The 18,360-nt window shown below is 40.1% G+C and overlaps 1 protein-coding gene across 15 annotated transcripts in view; it reads right to left on the bottom strand.

Moving 5' to 3' along the window:
• The window catches only part of ZNF462 (zinc finger protein 462), a 156,429-nt gene that overhangs the window by 52,817 nt on the left and 85,252 nt on the right, over positions 1-18,360 (bottom strand). For 2 of the 15 annotated variants that reach the window (XM_035253912.3, XM_035253918.3), the window contains exon 8: positions 1,029-1,230. The exons of the other annotated variants lie outside the window; for them this stretch is intronic. In XM_035253912.3, coding sequence (XP_035109803.3) covers positions 1,145-1,230 — 86 coding nt within the window. In that variant the 3' untranslated portion in view covers positions 1,029-1,144. Of the gene's footprint in view, positions 1-1,028; positions 1,231-18,360 lie in introns of those variants that run through there. 15 annotated transcript variants of the gene reach the window in all.

Genomic DNA, 18,360 nt, shown 5'->3' with positions numbered 1-18,360 from the left:
AACCTAGATTTAAAAAGAAAATGCAATTGATCAAATGCTACTCTCTCTTTGGACATGGAATTTTAAGAGTCTTCCCACTCAAACACTGAACCACATTTGCTGAAATAAGCCTGGATCTTTTTTAATTACATGGACAACAGCTTCTGAACATTTAAGAACTTGAATGTAATGTAATTCAGAATCCATGACTGTCTCAAGAAGCCAAAGGCATTAATTTCTAGTTTTGCCCCTAAATTAGCTAGAAGCCAAAACTCAAAACAGATGCTATCAGCACATCTGGAAGCCACTTGAGATGATTCAGGATGCAGCTCTCTATTCCTCATTTTTTTCACCCATCAGTAGGCATCGATGTTTGTGAGATACTCAGATGTAATGGGTACCACGCATTTAAATGCATCATGGCTTTCTGATAAATAATCAACCCCTGAGACCATACAAATAGAGCCCTTTGCAATCCATAAGAGGGTATTCATGGATTATCTTCAGGCATTTAGCACTATATTTTCACTGTATATAATGTTTTACCAATTTTCCTACATCAGAAATACACTCTTCTCAGATATGTATCCTACAGACTATCCATTTTGCATAAGGACTTTTAGTGGGTCAGAAAAGCAGAGACAGGTTTACGTTGCTCAGGTAATCAATGAAGAAACAGAAGCATAACCCGGGGCTCCTGAATGCCCACTCTCAAAAATGTATGTGTTTGTTTTTTCTGCCACTGTAGATATTCCTTCTTCATTAAACAGTATTTGTAATTCAAAGTGTGTGTTCTTAAAAACCCTCCTTGATACAGGCAGGAAACTTGTAGGGAAACAAACGTGAGGTGAAGGATCCTTTTTCTAATGTTTTTTGGAGGAAACTCTGGATGGCATCTGTCATTGCTAATTGAGAAGCTCTCACAATACCCAATGCATAATTCACCTGTGACTCTTTTGAATTGTGTGATGAGGAAGTAAGGTTTCCTGCTGTTCGTTTAGATCATATAGATGTCTTTACCACACTGAAAAAAATCCAACAAAAAGTGTTGAGTACAAAAGCCTCTTTATATAAATGACTTGGCCTCCACCGTAGAGAGCTTGTGAACAACCTCAGATGGTATTTAGAGCTCACAGGCCACGGGCAAGGCCACAGTGCTTCCTCCTCAAGACTTGACTGGAGGGACGATGCCTACTGACTTCAAGGAGTCGGTCACAATGGATGGCTTGCTATGAACAGTGCTGTGAGAGCCTGGAGGGAACAACCATGGAGATTCTTAAAAGATTCGATAATCAAGAGGAAATAACACATCTGGGTATAAGCAGATATATATATTTAGATACACGTAGAGCTCTAAGTGATGCTATACGGAAATCAGGTGAGAAAGGCTATGGCTGATCAAGAACAAGAATGAGCAGCCACATTTCAAAGCACAGAGCTCTTCTAAAATTGTCCCCGAGCGGGAGTCTCTAAGCCAACAAACCCAGTGGGTTTCTTACCCTTTTTTCTTTTATTTTCACCTATTTCTATGCAGTGTAAGAAAATCCTGGCTCTAGGTTAAGCTGTATTTTTAATCATCATTAAAGCAGTAGGTTATTCCCTTAGGATAGCTCCTCCACCCACTCCAAACTCACCCACAGAAATATTGCCCAGTGATGCTGGACTCAGGTGTAGGTATTAAATTTCCAAGCAGCTGGAGGGATCAGGTAGTAAGATCCAGGTTCACCTTTCACTGCCTTAGCCAGCTCTGTCTAGCATCTGTGTCAGGTGCTTTTTATAAAGTCTCTTGTTGCCCTTCACTATGACCTTATGAAACGAGAATTATTAATTCCCATTATATAGGCAGCAAAACCAAGGAACAACTGGAAAACAGAGAACTTTTCAGCTCTCCAGTATGCGTTGATGAGCCTCCTCCTAGGTCTGTGGCAAATTTTAACCCAACTGACCTCTGCATCCTCATTTGTCAAGCAAAGAAGATAATCGGCAACTTCGTAGGGTGCTCTGGAGATTATATAAGACCAATGTGTGAAGTCCAGTGACTGGCACATAGCAAGTGCTTGCACAGACCTTAGATCCACAGCAATGAAGTCTACATCCTATCAATTCTGCACCGAATAAGTGTGTATGGAGTGTGTTCTACAGATGAAAGCATCTGGTCTCTTTTATTGAACTGCATAATCAAGTGAAACAGGGATCTCTGACACTGCTGTGAAATATGTAATATTCATCCCAGCTCTAGGCACGTGGGGGCTACTTTTTGACTGACCAGTTCTGGCAGAGCCAAATGTATTGCTACTTATGGCAGCAACTTGTCTACTGATTTTGCAGGTGGAGACAGCTGAGTGGGGAGGGGATTGATTGTGGGGCTCAGATTCAGCTCAAAGGCAGGACTTAACCTGAGTAATACCACAGATGGAATTATTCACTACCATTTTGTTAGTTAACAATGCAGATGGAATGGTCACAAATCAACTTGCTACAGAAAAGTCATCTCAGGGCAAATTCAATTCCCAAACTGTACAGGCTTTTCTGGCAACAATTCTGGGGTCTATTTACTTTTCAATATTCTTCAAAATTACCTGCAGCTTTGAGCAAGGTTCTTGGTGTCCAACTGATAGGCTTAGCCTCAATCATTCCTGTCATCAATGATGCCCTCCCCAACCACCTTACCTGACACTCCAACTCCAATCCTTTCTGCCCTTCACCTTGGTTTTCTTTCTCTTGTTAGCACTTCTTGCTACCCCATCTACAGTGGATATGTACTGGTCAACTGTCTGGTTCTCACTGCTACTGAGGAGGAATGTTAGCACAAATTTCTCAGGGGGCATGGATCTTTGGATTTTATTTCATGATTGATGAGGGCATCTCAGCTTCCTCGGGAACTTCTGGCTCAGCTAAGTATGGGTTACTCTTTAGGGGTGTTTGCCTACTATTCATTTTGGGAAATCTTAGGCTCTGTGCTGAGTGGTGCCGTCTTCCCACCATAGATCTACAAAATAACTGGAAGAGAAAATAAGCGGAGCAGGGCATTCCAGGAAGAAGAATAGCAAGGCCTAAAGGGTGAGACAACAGGACCCTTTTAAAGACAGGATATTCAGCATGTCTACAGCACAAGGGAAGAAGCGGTGAGGACTAATCCCAGTGAGAAATGCAGGGCCCAATTAACCACTTTCCATGCTGAGCTTGGAATTTATTCTGAAGACAATGTAGACTGAAGGGTTTTAAGCAGGAACAGGTGAGACAGAGGCCTCATAGTCTTACCTTTACTGTGTCTATAAGTTCTACCCCCAGTCCTGACCTTCCAGATGTGAAAGTGGCTTGGTAGAAATGCATGCCCATTCTTAGAAAAACCAACTGGCAGCACATTCCCTAGTGATGATGGAATATCATCAGTAGCCCATGATTCCATATTTTGTTTTGTTAAGTAGAAAACAACATTTTCTCTCCTCAAGATTTTACTAGCAGGTTAGAATTATTCATCTAAACTGTTCATCTCCTGTTTCTACTGAGCCCAGTACACTCACATCTGGAATGGACATGGCCCTACCTATGGGAAGGAAAGAGAGGAACTTAGTTGGCTACCTCCTCTGCTCCCTACCAACCCTGCATGTGCAAAAAATAATAATGTAGAGCAGGTGGCCAAGTGCTTTTACCCATGGGCTGCAAACCACAATGTGTAATCATCAGCCACCCTTTGGTCTATTTCCTGAATACAAACTCTCAGCAACATCCAAAATATTTCTAGAGCTGCATTTTACTCTTAGTTTTAACATCCATGTGTCAAACTCAGATGCTTACTACATATTTTCTGGATTCATTTAGACTCGACTCAGTGATCAAAATAGTATTTTGCAAAGTGATGTAATATTCTTCTGGATATCTTAGCTTCCTCTAAAAGGTCGATTAGTCATGACACATGTTACATGTACTATACAGGCACACCTCATGTCACTGGGCTTTGCTCTATTGCACCACACAGATACTACATTATTTCCAAGTTCAAGGTCTAACTCGAGTAAGTCTATTGACATCATTTTTCCAAAAACAGGTACTCATTTCCTGTGTCTGTGTCCCACAATATTCCATAATATTTCAAATATTATTATAATTTCTGTTACAGTAATGCATGAACTTTGGTGTTACTATTTTAATTGTTTTGTGGCATTATGAGCCATGCCTATGTAAGATGCAAATTTAATAAATATGTGTGTATTCTGACTGCTCCACTGACCAGCCATTTCCCCCATCTGTTTCCCTCTCCTGAGACCTCCCTATTATTGAGCCACCACAATTTTGAAATTAGGCCAGTGACTAACCCTAGAATGGCCTCTAACTGTTCAAGTGAAAGAAAGAGTCACATGTCTCTAGCTTTAAATCAAAAGCTAGAAATGATTAAACTTAGTGAGGAAGGCATGCTGAAAGCCGAGGTAGGATGAAAACCAGGCCTCTTGTGCCAAACAGTCAGTCAAGTTGTGAATGCAAAGGAAAAGTTTTTGAGGAAAACTGTAAGTGCTACTGCAGTGAACACATGAATGATAAGAAAGCAAAACATCCTAATTGCTGATATGGAGAAAGTTGCAGTAACCTGGATAGAAGATCAAATCAGCCACGACATTTCCTTAAACCCAATTCTCTTCAATTCTGTGAAGGCTAGGAGAGGTGACAGAGCTGCAGAAAAAATTACTGGAGCTAGCAGAGATTGATTGGTTCATAAGGTTTAAGAAAAGAAGCTGTCTTCAAAGCAGAAAAGTGCAAGGTGAACAGCAAGTGCTGACGTAGAAGCTGCAACAAATTATCCAGATGATATAGCTAAGATAATGAATGAAGCTGGCTCCGCTAAGCAACAGATTTTCAATGTGGGCAACACAGACTTTTATTGGAAGAAGATGCCATCTTTCACAGCTAGGGAGAAGTTAATACCTGGCTTCAAAGCTCCGACGGAAAGGCTGACTCTCTTGGTAGGGACTAATGCAGCTGGTGACTTGATGTTGAAGCCAATGCTCCTTTCCCATTCAAAAGATCCTGGGGCCCTTAAAAATTATGCTAACTGTACTCTGCCTGTGCTCCATAAATGGAACAACAAAGCCTGGTTAATAGCACATCTGTTTACATCATGGTTTGTAATATTTATTTGTAATATTTATTTACATCAAATATTTGAAGCCTACTGTTGAGACTTACCACTCAGATGAAGAAAGATTCATTTCAAAATGTTACTACTCATTGGCAACGAACTTCATCACCCTAGAACTCTGATGAAGAGGTACAAAGAGATAATGTTGTTTTCATGCCTGCTAACACAACATCCACTCTGTAGCCCATGGATCAAAGAGTTATTTCCATTTCAAGCTTTATTATTAAAAAAAAATACATGTCATAAGGGTACAGCTGTCATAGAGACTGATTCCTCTGATGAATTCCTCTGACTTAGGCAAAATAAAATGAAACACTTTTGGAAAGGAGTTACCATTCCAGATGACATAAGAACATCTGTGATCCATGGGAGGAGGTCAAAATATAAACCTTATCAGGAGTGTGGAAGTTGATTCCAGCTCTCATGGATGACTTTGAGGGGTTTAAGACTGTGGTGAAGAAAGTAACTGCAGATGTGGTACAAACACCACGAGACCTAGAATTAGAAGTAGAGCCTGGAGAGGTGACTGATTCTCATGATAAAACTTGCAAAGATAAGGCGTTGCTTCTTATAGAAGAACAAAGAAAGTGGCTTTTTGAGGGGAAGTCTACATTTGATGAAGATGCTGTGGACACTGTTGAAATGACAACAAAGGCTTTAGGATATTTCATAAACTTAGTTGATAAAGCAGTGGCAGGGTTTGAGAATATGAACCCTAATTTTGAAGGAAGTTCTACAGTGGGTAAAATGCCATCAAACAGCTCTGCATGCTACAGATAAATCTCCTGTAAAAGGAAGAGTCAATCAATGTGGGAAACTTCACTGTTGTTTTACTTTAAGGAACTGATACAGCTACCTCCAATCCTCACCAACCACCACCCTGATCAGTCAGCAGCCACCAACATCAAGGCAAAACCTTTCATTAGCAAAGAGATTATGACTCACTGAAAGCTCGGATGATCATTAGCATTTTTTAGCAATAACGATTTTTAATTAGGGTATTTTTGACATAATGCTATTGTACACTTAACTACAGTACAGTGTAAACATGACTTTTATGTGTACATACAAAAGATTTGTATGACTTGGTGTATTGCAATATTTGCTTTATTGAGGTGGTCTGGAACCAAATCCGCACTATCTCCAAGGTATTCCTGGATGTTAGATATTCGATAGATACAAAGATAATCAGATCTCATATTTCAAGAGCTCTCAGGTTGTTAGGGGAAATGACAGCAACACACACTAAGATGAGTGAGTATTCAAAAGAATTAAACAAATGCCCATGAGTCCATTATCTGTTGTTAGTAGAGTCGCCAGAAGACAGCAGGGCTCTGGGGTCAGAAAAGCATTCAAATCATGATTTACTACTTTACTACTGTGATTATTTATAGGACACAATACATTTTCATTTTACATTTGTAGGACATCTACTCTAGGAAGGAAGCAGCCTTATATCCATTGCTTAGAACTAAAAAATGACAAAAACCCTGCTCCTAAAGAGCGCCCTCCTGGTAATATTATGGAGTCAGCAGAATGAACCGCATGTTCTCAAAAAGGTAGGGCACAGGACTGAGGGCTTTCAGAGGAAGAGTTGACTCACATCTTGGAGATCAATGTTGCATTACAGAAATGAAGGAATTTGCATGCAGCTTTGAAAGACAAGCAATGCCTGGGCATGTGGAGATGAAGAAAAGGGGACACAACATGAACAAAGGCAAAAGACTGAGGAGAGAGATGCTCATTCCAGTTAGGCTAGAATATAGGGAGAATTAGGCAGCTGACAGCAAGAGAAAAGGCTGGGTATACACATGGAGAAGGTTGAATGAGTTTCTTTTTCTCTTTTAAACAGGCTGATATGGTTTGGCTCTGTGTCCATCTTAACTGGAATCCCCACGTCATCTTAATTGGAATCCTCACATGTCAAGGAAGGGAACTCATGGGAGATGACTGGATCATGGGGGTGGTTTCCCCATGCTATTCTAGTGACAGTGAGTGAGTTCACACAAGATCTGATGGTTTAAAAGTATGCCACTTTTTCCCTCCCTCACTCTATCTCCTGCCGCCTGGCTCCCCCTTTGCCTTCTGCCTTGACTGTAAGTTTCCTGAGGCCTCCCTAGCCATACAGAATTGTGAGTCAATTAAACTTTTCTTTATAAATTACACAGTCTCAGGTAGTTCTTTATAGCAGTGTGAAAACGGACGAATACACAGGCCATGCAGAGCTGTTAAAGACTTCTGAATAGGAGAATAATATGAACTTTTTTCTTTTTTTTTTTTGAGACGGAGTTTCGCTCTTGTTGCCCAGGCTGGAGTGCAATGGCGTGATCTTGGCTCACCGCAACCTCTGCCTCCTGGGTTCAGGCAATTCTCCTGCCTCAGCCTCCTGAGTAGCTGGGATTACAGGCATGTGCCACTATGCCCAGCTAATTTTTTTTTTTTTTGTATTTTCAGTAGAGACGGGGTTTCACCACGTTGACTAGGATGGTCTCGATCTCTTGACCTCGTGATCCACCCACCTCAGCCTCCCAAAGTGCTGGGATTACAGGCTTGAGCCACCCGCCCAGCCCTAATATGAACTCTTAACCTTGCTTAGAATAGAATGAATGGGGGACTTTGCAGGTGAGGTAAATGTGGTGATGAGTTAGCTAAGAGATGAGGATGGGAAGGAGGGAGATGGATGTGAGAAGAATTAAGGTGATATAAACAACAGGACTAAGCAGGCAACAAATGATTGGCTGATGGAATGTGGGTCCAACAGAACCTGGAGTTGCAGAGGATTCTAGCTGGGTCCCAAGAGCTCTGGCAAAGGGACAAGTTTAGTGGGAAATTAATAAGTTCCATTTTAGAGCCTTTGAAATAAAGGTTGAATGAGACCTTCAGGTGGAGAAGGTGGGGAGCACGTAGAACAGAGGGTCTCAGACTTAATAATACAGGTTAGCACTGGAAGTCTTAGTGGCATTAGAAGAGGGCAAGTTGACTTAATGCGTTTGTAAAGAGAGAGACAGAGAGAGTCCAAAGAACAGAACTGAGAACCAGACCCAGGTACATGTGAGGGTAGCAGGAGAAAGGTGGTAAAAACAAGGTAAAGGGAAGGCATGAACAGAGAGGCTGGAGGAGAGGCTGAAACACAGAGCAGGACCAAAACCAAGGGAAGAGAATTTCCCTGGGAGGAAGGTCAGCAGCTTTAAATGACACAGGCAAAAAAAGAAGGATGAGGCAAGAGCAGAGGCCATGACCTTGTTTGTCTGAAGTCACTGATGATCCTTGTGAAAGCCTTTTCATTATAGTCACAGAGATCGAGGTCACATTGCAAGGAATTCCAGAGAGAGGGAGGGGGAGCCAAGGAGGCGGCAGGTGTAAACAGCAAGAAGAAATGACTCCTTCCCAGAGAAAATGCCACTGCAGTTAGCCAGCATTAGATCACTTCATGAAAGTGGTTTCAATAAAATGCTGAAGGCAGAACATTGAGTCTAGCAGTTTACAAAAAGAAGGAGTGAGTGGGGAGAAAGTAGAAGTTGGGATTATTGGTTTCTTCCTTCCAAGAGATTTGGAAGATAAGATTGCAGAAGGTCATATCCAAGAATGGTTTTAATATTTCAAACACAGAGCACTTTTCTGGGGCTCGTATGTATAACCTTTTTAAGATCTGCCAGGGGAAAAACAGTGCATCTAAGAACTGAGGCTTAGGGAAGCAGTGACACAGTGAACAGAATTTGGAGTCGATGTGCCTTCTAACCCCAACTCTGCTGGATTTAACTATAACCTGGGGCACACCACTTAACTTGCTTAGGCCTATTTTCCTCCTTCCTAAACAGCAAGGAGCTGGTCATGGAAGTTCCTGCCTCATGGGACTGTTGCATGGCTTAAATCAAATGAGACAATGTTTACAAAGTACTCAATCAGTAGAAACGCAGTAAGTGACAGTTACCATTAATTTAAAATGATTATCGATTAATGTCAGTAATAATCACAGTTATAAAGTCCAACACTGGGACTCATCAATGCATCCCTCTAGCCCATTAGGGTATCAAATGCTAAGGAGTTTCTTATGTGGGTAGTTTCAACTAAACCCTGAAGTTCCAATAGGTTTGTATCAACAAGGCTCCAGACTAAGCACCACCATCCAAGCACTGAATTGTTTTAGGCTCCCAAGAAAACTCATGATCAAAAAAACCTTCATTTAGTTTCTGAGGCTAGATGTGACATTTTTTCCTTTTTTACTTAAAGAAAACCCATTCTATGGTTGATTAAAAATGATCATAAATTGACAACATATTTGCTTCAATTTGCTACTATAGTGCTTTAACAATAGTGACTATTTCTACAGTAATTTAGAATATGAAAATACTTCCATTGCGTTATCTCATTTGATCCTTGAAATAATCCCATAAAGTAGGCATCATTATTTTGCATATTAGAAACTACAAGCCTCAGAGAGGGTAAATGGTCTAACTAAGGATGTGCGTGTGTGATATGGAGCTAGACAGGACCTCTGCCTAAGGCTGCATATTTCATTAACAACAACGTGAATGGTACTTCCTGGACTTGAGCCTGCAGCAGCTTTCAAGTCAAATCTCAAATTCAGGGTTCCAACATCTCCAGTGTGATCTGTACACTATTAAGTAAAGATGATCTATACGGAGAACTGGTTTCAAAAAGATCATTTGCCCCTAATTTTCACTAGCTCCAGTAGGGTGAAAATGATCCCTCCTGGCATTTGCTCAATAAAAATGAATCCAGTGATATACCGCAAGAGGCACACTTGATGCCAGTACAGCAGCACGACTCCAAAATTCCACTGGAAAAAAAAAACTGTTATGACTTGAGGAAGATGTTCCATGGAACATTTGGATGCTTCCCCCGAATGAGAGCGCCGGATTGGGGCCGAGGCAAGCAAGAAGGCCTGGGGTGGAATTTGGACAGGCTTGTGGTGTCCTCAAATGTTGCAGATCCGTTGCTGTCAACAACCTTCCTTCCCTTTTTGGATACAGGAAGCCCAGGGGCACAGTGAGAGCTGCTCCACCTGGACTGGAGCTGTATGGCTGGGCTGCTCTCGGTACTTTCTTAACAGTGGCTGTATATGGCCAGTCCTAGTAGAGTCACCTCTTTTCATTGGGATTATTGTCATTAATATAAAAACCACCACCAGTGTGTGCAGCATGGTCTAGTTTTCAAAGCTTCTTTCTAATCCTATGTTTTACCTTTCTCTCAATTTAGAAAAAGATAATAAATAAATCTTAAACCTACGCTTGCACAGAATTACTTCTCCAACCTGAAGTTCTCATTAAACACAGAAAGTAGAAGTACCCTCAAGAGGTGGCAGACAGGAAGGAAGGTACCCACTTGTCTTCTTGGCTGCTTGGAAAGAAAGAATTCGTTGCTTCATTTGCAGAAAGTTGAAAGGGCTATGGAGTTGCCATTGGAGCGGGAGGAAGGGAGAAGTTATTAACTCAAGGAGGGGAGAATTGTCAGTGAAAACAATTACCTATTTACTTAACGTTGTCTCCTAGGCATGCTGTGATCTAGAAAATATCCCAAAATTAGAAGAGGAAGAACAGTGAAAAGTACCATAAACCTTTTTGTTAAGTTATAGGGGTAGAGGCACATCATAATGAAGTTATTCAAAAAGTAACTAAAAAGCTTTCATTTTAAAAGAGAAAAAGCAAATCTTTCAAATATTTTATTTAAGCCTTGAACTTAATTTTCTAAAGAGTTGTTTTCCAGATTTCCATGATGGAGATAACAAAGCCAAGATGCAAAAGTATACTGTAACCATATGAGCAAAAATGATCTTATTTTATTGTTAATATAACAACATATAGAATCTATCAATGTTAATATGCTGTCAGGGAACTGCACTTACACTTCACTGTCTGCCTGTGGTTTAGTTATCACAATTATTGTTTCTTCTAACAGAAATGTTGATGGCATTATTCTTGTTTGCATGCAAGGTAGATGTGAATTTCCTCATCTTTCCTCTCTCTATTCCTAATTAAAAACTTACCCATGGGCAAAATTTTAAAATACTATAAAATCAGAGTAACAATAAAATCCCAACTCACAAGTACAATAATTTGTGATTGCCACAGCTACTAACGATACAGCTGCTCATTCCATTTAGTCTGGGACAAGTAAGATAGACTGCAGCTATTTGCAACTTCTAGCACCTTGGCTGTGGCTCTGTTCCTGTCTCTTTCACTTAAAAAAAAATCTTGAAATTCTTAGGTGTAAACTGACATTACACAGGGATAAGTCTGAATCAGCTCCAATTTTATTTGGAAAAGTATATCGGATTTGTGATTAACAAACATCTCCTGGAAAACAGATTGGAAAAGATGGAGGTTAGAATCAGAAAGAGTGGCTAACACCAGAGGAAGGGCAGGAGTGAAGGTTATTCAGGGTTGGAGTCTGGCAGGTTCGAAACCCGAGGACAAGGGAGCAAGAGAAACCAGGATACTGGAGAACGGCTAACCCTCACATCAGGTCTAGGTTGGATTGGATGGGGGAGGAGACAACATGCAGTGGTCAGGGTAAGGGCAAATCTGAGGTGCGAGATGGAGCTGTTTTGGTGATTTTGGTCACAGGTGGGCCGCTGGAGGACAGTCAGAAAGGAGGTGAATCTGGCTGAGGTGACCGAAGTATCTGTTGAGTTATTACCATCGAATCTAGTCTACTCTATTTTTTTTTTTTTTTTTTTGAGATGGAGTTTTGCTCTTGTTACCCTGGCTGGAGTGCAATGGCGCGATCCCGGCTCACCGCAACCTCCACCTCCTGGGTTTAGGCAATTCTCTTGCCTCAGCCTCCTGAGTAGCTGGGATTACAGGCAGGCGCCACCGTGCCCAGCTAATTTTTGTATTTTTAGTAGAGACGGGGTTTCACCATGTTGACCAGGATGGTCTCCATCTCTTGACCTCGTGAATCCACCCACCTCAGCCTCCCAAAGTGCTGGGATTACAGGCTTGAGCCACCGCACCCGGCTAGCCTACTCTTAATTCTAGAACCTGAAGGTTACATTTGGAGTAGAAAGAAAGGCTGTGAGCCAAGCACTGAGTTCATAGAGGAAGACAGAAGAATACTCCAAAAGAGAGGAAGAAAATAAGCAGAAAGCAGGCATTTGAAAAGGGATCATTACACAAAGGAAGAAGAAGTATTCTCAAGAGGTGGCACAAAGCAAAGAAGGTAGTCATTTGTCTTCTTGGCTGCTTGGAGAAAAGGGAATTTGTTGCTTCATTTACAGAAAGTTGAAAGGGTTATGGTGTTGCCATTTGGGGTGGGAGGAAGAGAGACATTAGTTAACTCAAGGAGCGGGGAAAGATCAGTGAAAAGTGCAGCAACATGGGATGGCACATTTTGCTATACACACAGCCAGAATGCACTGGCTTTTTCCAGATTCTCAGGCTTTTTGTTCTCTTGGCTTTCCTTGTGCATGGTTGCTTTTGCTGTCCTAATTCAGAACAATTTAAGAAATATTTATTGAATGGCACACCCAGTGCTAGGGCTCTAAAAATGAGTAAGAAATGGTCCCTGATTTTGGAGAGCACATGGTTTAGCTGGAGAGAAAGGTAAGGTAGCTAGTAATTATAAGAATATTTGGCAAGTCCAGGAATGGAAATAAATGCCAGGGTCAGAAGCTACCCAACATACTTTGTATTTATCCCTTCAAGAAATCTTCCTTTTTTTTTTTTACACTAACTAGAATAACCAGCTTATACAAAATCTTATTTCTAGCTCATTACTCTAAACAGTCTAGATAGTCTGTAATCTTGATTTTTGTCTTTTAAGAATCATTTACCGGCCGGGCGCGGTGGCTCAAGCCTGTAATCCCAGCACTTTGGGAGGCCGAGGCGGCTGGATCTCGAGGTCAAGAGATGGAGACCATCCTGGTCAACATGGTGAAACCCCGTCTCTACTGAAAATACAAAAAATTAGCCGGGCATGGTGGCGCGTGCCTGTAATCCCAGCTACTCAGGAGGCTGAGGCAGGAGAATTGCCTGAACTCAGGAGGTGGAGGTTGCAGTGAGCCAAGATCACGCCATTGCACTCCAGCCTGGGTAACAAGAGCAAAACTCTGTCTCAAAAAAAAAAGAATCATTTACCAATGTTGTAAATGTATTAAGTCTCAAGTAAGTAGTAGGGAAATAGATTCTACTTAAGTAATTTTTGAGGAGGTGAGTCAGAGTTAAAATAAAATAAATAAATTTTTGATTGGCAAGATCTTGAAGGCCTTCTGTAATTCTGAGAATCCCACCTTAACTATACTATATATGTATACATAATTTATTATATATAAAAATATATTTGAAAGCTTTAAGTAATCAATATTTATTATTTGAAAAGGAATTATTTTTGTTTTGAGATATAAACCCTTATAAATCATGTGGAGACAGAACCTATCAAGTGAGAGCAAAAACATATGAAAGAAAAATAGCTTGTGTAGTACGGTTCCAGTTTAGTAAAACAACAACAACAACAACAAAAAACTAAATGACAACCAATGTTTGTATACTCAAGGAACAAATATCTAGATGATTTCAACAAACTGTTAATATAGATTATTCCAGGTAGGAAGAGGCTGCCATGATGGGTGATCCTTAGATTTTGTTATGTACTGCCACTAGTCTTGTAATCAGAAGGAAAAAATTCCATGCAGCCATCTTTAAAGAAGATGACCACTACCCATAACTAACTTCATTGCACATTCCTTCTTGGAGACCTATTGATGCTAGCTGAATGCACCTACATATCAAACGTACCCTGGAACTTGGAGAGAGGAAGGAACCTTGCTGCCAGTCTTCCCCATTCAGTCTGTTTCTTAACAAATCTAAAGTCTTCTTCCCATACCTCTCCTTACCTCGCCAATTACCCTCCCACTAACTTTACCACACATCCTTTAGTGCAGCCACACTGGTTCTCTGCAGCCCCAGGATCCTTTCTCTTGTATGTCTGCTCATGTCTGATACTCCTCCCTTCTGGCCTGCTTCAATCCACCTGCATACATCCACTTACCCTTCAAGGCCCAGCTTGAGTCACACCTCTTCCATGAAGCCCTACATAACTCAATTCCTTCTCATATCCACAGCTACAGCCTTTCAAATCCAGACACACAATTTCTCACTTTATTCTGTTCAGGTCTTTTGATATTATCTGTACATCTGTTAATTTAAGCTTCAAATATCAGTAAGTAATAAACACTTGTCTTTCATTTCCTTTAGAAGATTCCAGAGCCCGCAGACATATAAGTAGCCAAGGCTTCACCACTCTGGATCATTTCTTGGGTATGTGTTTTTGCTATTAGACTTTACTGAAGCACAGAGTTCAAGGGCACAGGCTTTGGAATCAGACAAACCTGTGAGTGAAACTCAGCTCCACCACGTACACGCTTTGTGACATTTGACTCACCATTTTACTTCTCGTGGCCCTGGCTCCTTCTCTATCAAATGAGATTAATCAATTATACCTCCAATTCATTAGACATATTAGATGACAAATTTATGGCAATTGGTAGAATTTTTAAAAATAATTATTATTTTTCATCACTTGGGAATTGAACAAAGGGACTTGCAGAACCCTTATGTAAACCAGAATGGATGACTTTCAAACTGACTAAGGGGAAAAAATAACTAGCAGTGCTAAAAATCCACACACTGATTAAGAGTTTAGAAGGTCCTGCATCTCTTGATGTGGCCATCACAGCAGCTCTGGTGAAGGACTCACAGGGCATCAAAATAAAAGATGACATAAGGGGAGTGACTTGTGTGAGTCATCTAAGAATGTTTTGTATCCCCATGGAAGCTAAAGAACCTAGCCCTGGAAGGACTTCTCCACAAGCAGTATGCTGGGAAATGAAACTTTAGCTGGGGCCTACATTCTCAGCCAAACACTTCCTCTGGGTTGAACTTGACAACTCCGAAACTGCTTGCAAAGTGGAAGAGCCCCAGTGGCAGGGACATATCCTTTCCCAGGCATAAAAAGAAAGGGACTGAATCCAGCAGTGAGCAAGCGGAGTCTCCCACCTACACACTTGTCTCTCATGTCACTTTGGCTACTGGTTTTATGTCACCATTTTTGCTTGATCACCACCACTGGGATTTTTCTGTTGGTTGTTATTTACGGTTAATAAAACATGTTAACAAAAACGTGTATATCATTTGGATATGCTTTGCCAGGACATGCAACCAGAATGTATATAATTTATTTCTTCCAAAAATAATGGTAGCTACAAAGTTATTTCTGGCATCTTATTCTCACATCCATACTAATTTATTTTTATTTTTATGTTTTTGTAGAGATGGGATCTTGCTATGTTGCCCACGCTGGTATTGAACTCCTGGCCTCAAGAGATCCTCCTGTCTCAGCCTCCCAAAGTGCTGAGATTATATAGGCATGAACCACAACACCTGGATCTGGACTCTTCACACCTTAAAAAAAATTCTTTTTTACATACCCATCTTTTCTGAGTACATACTCTCAGCGCTAGCAAGGCTAACGCAGTATTTCTACCTCTGAATCATGGCTCACTCTTGTGACTTCTCCCAAACCTAATACCCTTTCTTCTGCCTGTGTAAAATCCTCTCACACAGAACAGAAGGAGAAGAGAGCCCTATGAGTCATAAGAAGTCTCAAGACAGTTTGAGGGATTTTTATCTCAAGAACAATTGGGCTGAAATACTAGCTTCAGCTCCAGGGACAGAAAATTTGAGGTGGGCAATGAGAAAGACAAGGAAAAATTCTTTCTTTTAAAAAATATCTGAAATTAGTTATTTTAGATGATTCAGCTAATGACTGACTATATTTTTCTGCCAAAGAATAAAGTAGATTTCTTCTCTTTTAGATACTTTCCACAAATGAGGACTGGAAGACTTGAGGTAATCTCCAAGCAGTTCACCCAGAGATGTGAAAGTCAGATGTGGAATTATGGAGCAAACTCCAGTGTTGCTGGGAACTAGCCCTGAATAAGTTTAGTAGTATATGGTTATACTTCTGATGAACAATGTTTTTGTTGGCATGGGAAGAGGAAGATGGGTTAGTTGACTAAGTTCCCAGGACATGGAAAGCCTACACTTAAAATGTTTTCATCCTTGGCACAAAGGATGATATTAGCCACAAAACTATGGCTAATTCAAAAAGTCACAAAAATCCCAGGCAGGTTGATTTCTTGGGAAGTCTATCACATAACCTTTGAGTTAGAGTGGTGATAATTTTGGGGTGTTGCTCTTTGCCACTGACGCAGAGTCTTAACAGTTTAATCCTGATAGATTTCCAGGTAATAACAGAAGATTCAGGGTCTTCAATGCCACTTCACTCCACGGAAGTTGCAGTCCTTTAAGTCTTTATAGTAAAAATATAGTAAGTATTAAAATAAACTTTAGACTACATTTTGATGTAGAAATTCTGATGTCAAAAAGAGAAGGTTAGTTAGTAGCATCTGGTCAGATAATTTTGAGACCAGCAGAACCTGTTAAAAATTATAGTCAAGCCATTAAAATTATGCCTTACATCACACGTGCTAAAACAATGTAAATTTTTGTATTTTACAATTAATTATTCACTTGGGAGTCTCCCTTTCATGATTATCGTTTTTAAAGAAACCACCTCATTTTTTTCTTTCAATCTGATTGCAATTGGAACCTGTGTGGAAGAACTGATGCCCTAGCAACTAACTGGATTCTCTTAAAGGTAGGATTTTATGTCTGACCTATTTAGAGATCTGAAAAGCTTCTCTTCAAAAATAAAGCATCTCAGATTTTAATTTTTAGGTGTCAAGCATTGCTGCAGCCAAGGTTAAATGAGCTGATAGTTTGGAGCTAGACTCAACATAATTCTTAGAGAAGATTTTCCTTTTTAGCTTAAATGTAATTCATGCACTAATATTTTTAAAGCTTTATTTAATACCTTACACTTCAAATATGAATCAAATAATATATTTAGGTCAAGATACATTTTAAGTGACATCTAGGAATATTCCATATGTTAAATATAAAGGCCTAGAATGCCATTTATTAAAGACTGGATTAATCTCATGGGTACTGCTGTAATTATACCCACAATCATCTCATGTATGGCATAAGTTAGTGAAGTATGATTCACGGGCCTTCCCTTTGTTTTTGTACATAAAGTTTTATTGGAACACAGCCATGTCGTTTGTTCATATATTGTCTATGTCTACTTTCATGTTAGAATGGCAGAGTTAAGTAGTTGTGACAGAGACTATATGACCTATTGTGCTCAAAATATTTTCTGTCTAACCCTTTTTATAGAAAAAACTTGACAATAAGCCAGCACAGAAAGACAAATACTGCACATTCTTACTTCATATGTAGAAGCTAGAAAAGTTGCTTATAGAAGTAGCAAGTAAAATAGTGGTTACTAGAGAATGGGAAGGGCTTTAGGGTGGTTAATAGATACAAATTACAGCTGGATAGGAGAAACAAGTTCTAGAGTTTTACAACATCTGTAAGATGACTAGAATAAACAACAACTGATTATATACTAACAGCTAAAAGAGCAGATTTTGAGTGTTTCCAACACAAAGAAATGATAAATGTTTGAGGTGACGGAAATGCTAATGACCCTAATTTAATCATTGCACATTGTATGCATATATCAAATTATCACACTGTATGACACAAATATGTATAATTATTATGGGTCAATTTGAATTCTTTTTAAAGGAAAAAGTTTGCCAACCTCTAATATTTAGAAAAACTGAGTCTCACAAAATGAGTCTCTTCTACCAATATATTGTTTTGAAAGTCTGATGGGAAAAGTTTTCACGTAGAACAGAAAGTTCTGCTCATTGCCAAGTTTGGTGGTTCAGTTTATCACTGTATCGTCTTTCAATCTGAATTTAACTGCAACCAAACGCTGTATATTGACAGAGAACAAATTAGCCCACTCTAAGATCAATGATTGTGTGCACATGCTCCAAGAAGCAACTCTGCTAACGGGTGACGATACTAGAAATGTTCATCTCTCCAGCTTCATCATACTTTCTGTAGCCTTCTGAGGGACTGAAGGGCTTATACTCTGTCTTAGCCTTCAGCTTCCCACCCTATACAGAAGGTCTCATCATGCAGGGAACCATGACAGCATGTAAAATGTTCTTTGTCAAGGAAGATCTTTTCATCTTGGCAGAGTAACTGTGTCAGAGAGTTTATGTTAGAGTATTCCCTAAGGTTTCATCTTCAGATTGTTTGTCTTTTGACCTGCCTCTCAAGTGGAAGTGAAATAAACTCATCCTGTGT

This window comes from Callithrix jacchus, chromosome 1 (assembly GCF_049354715.1).
Source record: "Callithrix jacchus isolate 240 chromosome 1, calJac240_pri, whole genome shotgun sequence".
Classification (NCBI taxonomy): domain Eukaryota; kingdom Metazoa; phylum Chordata; class Mammalia; order Primates; family Cebidae; genus Callithrix; species Callithrix jacchus.
This window is presented reverse-complemented; position numbering and strand designations above follow the sequence as displayed.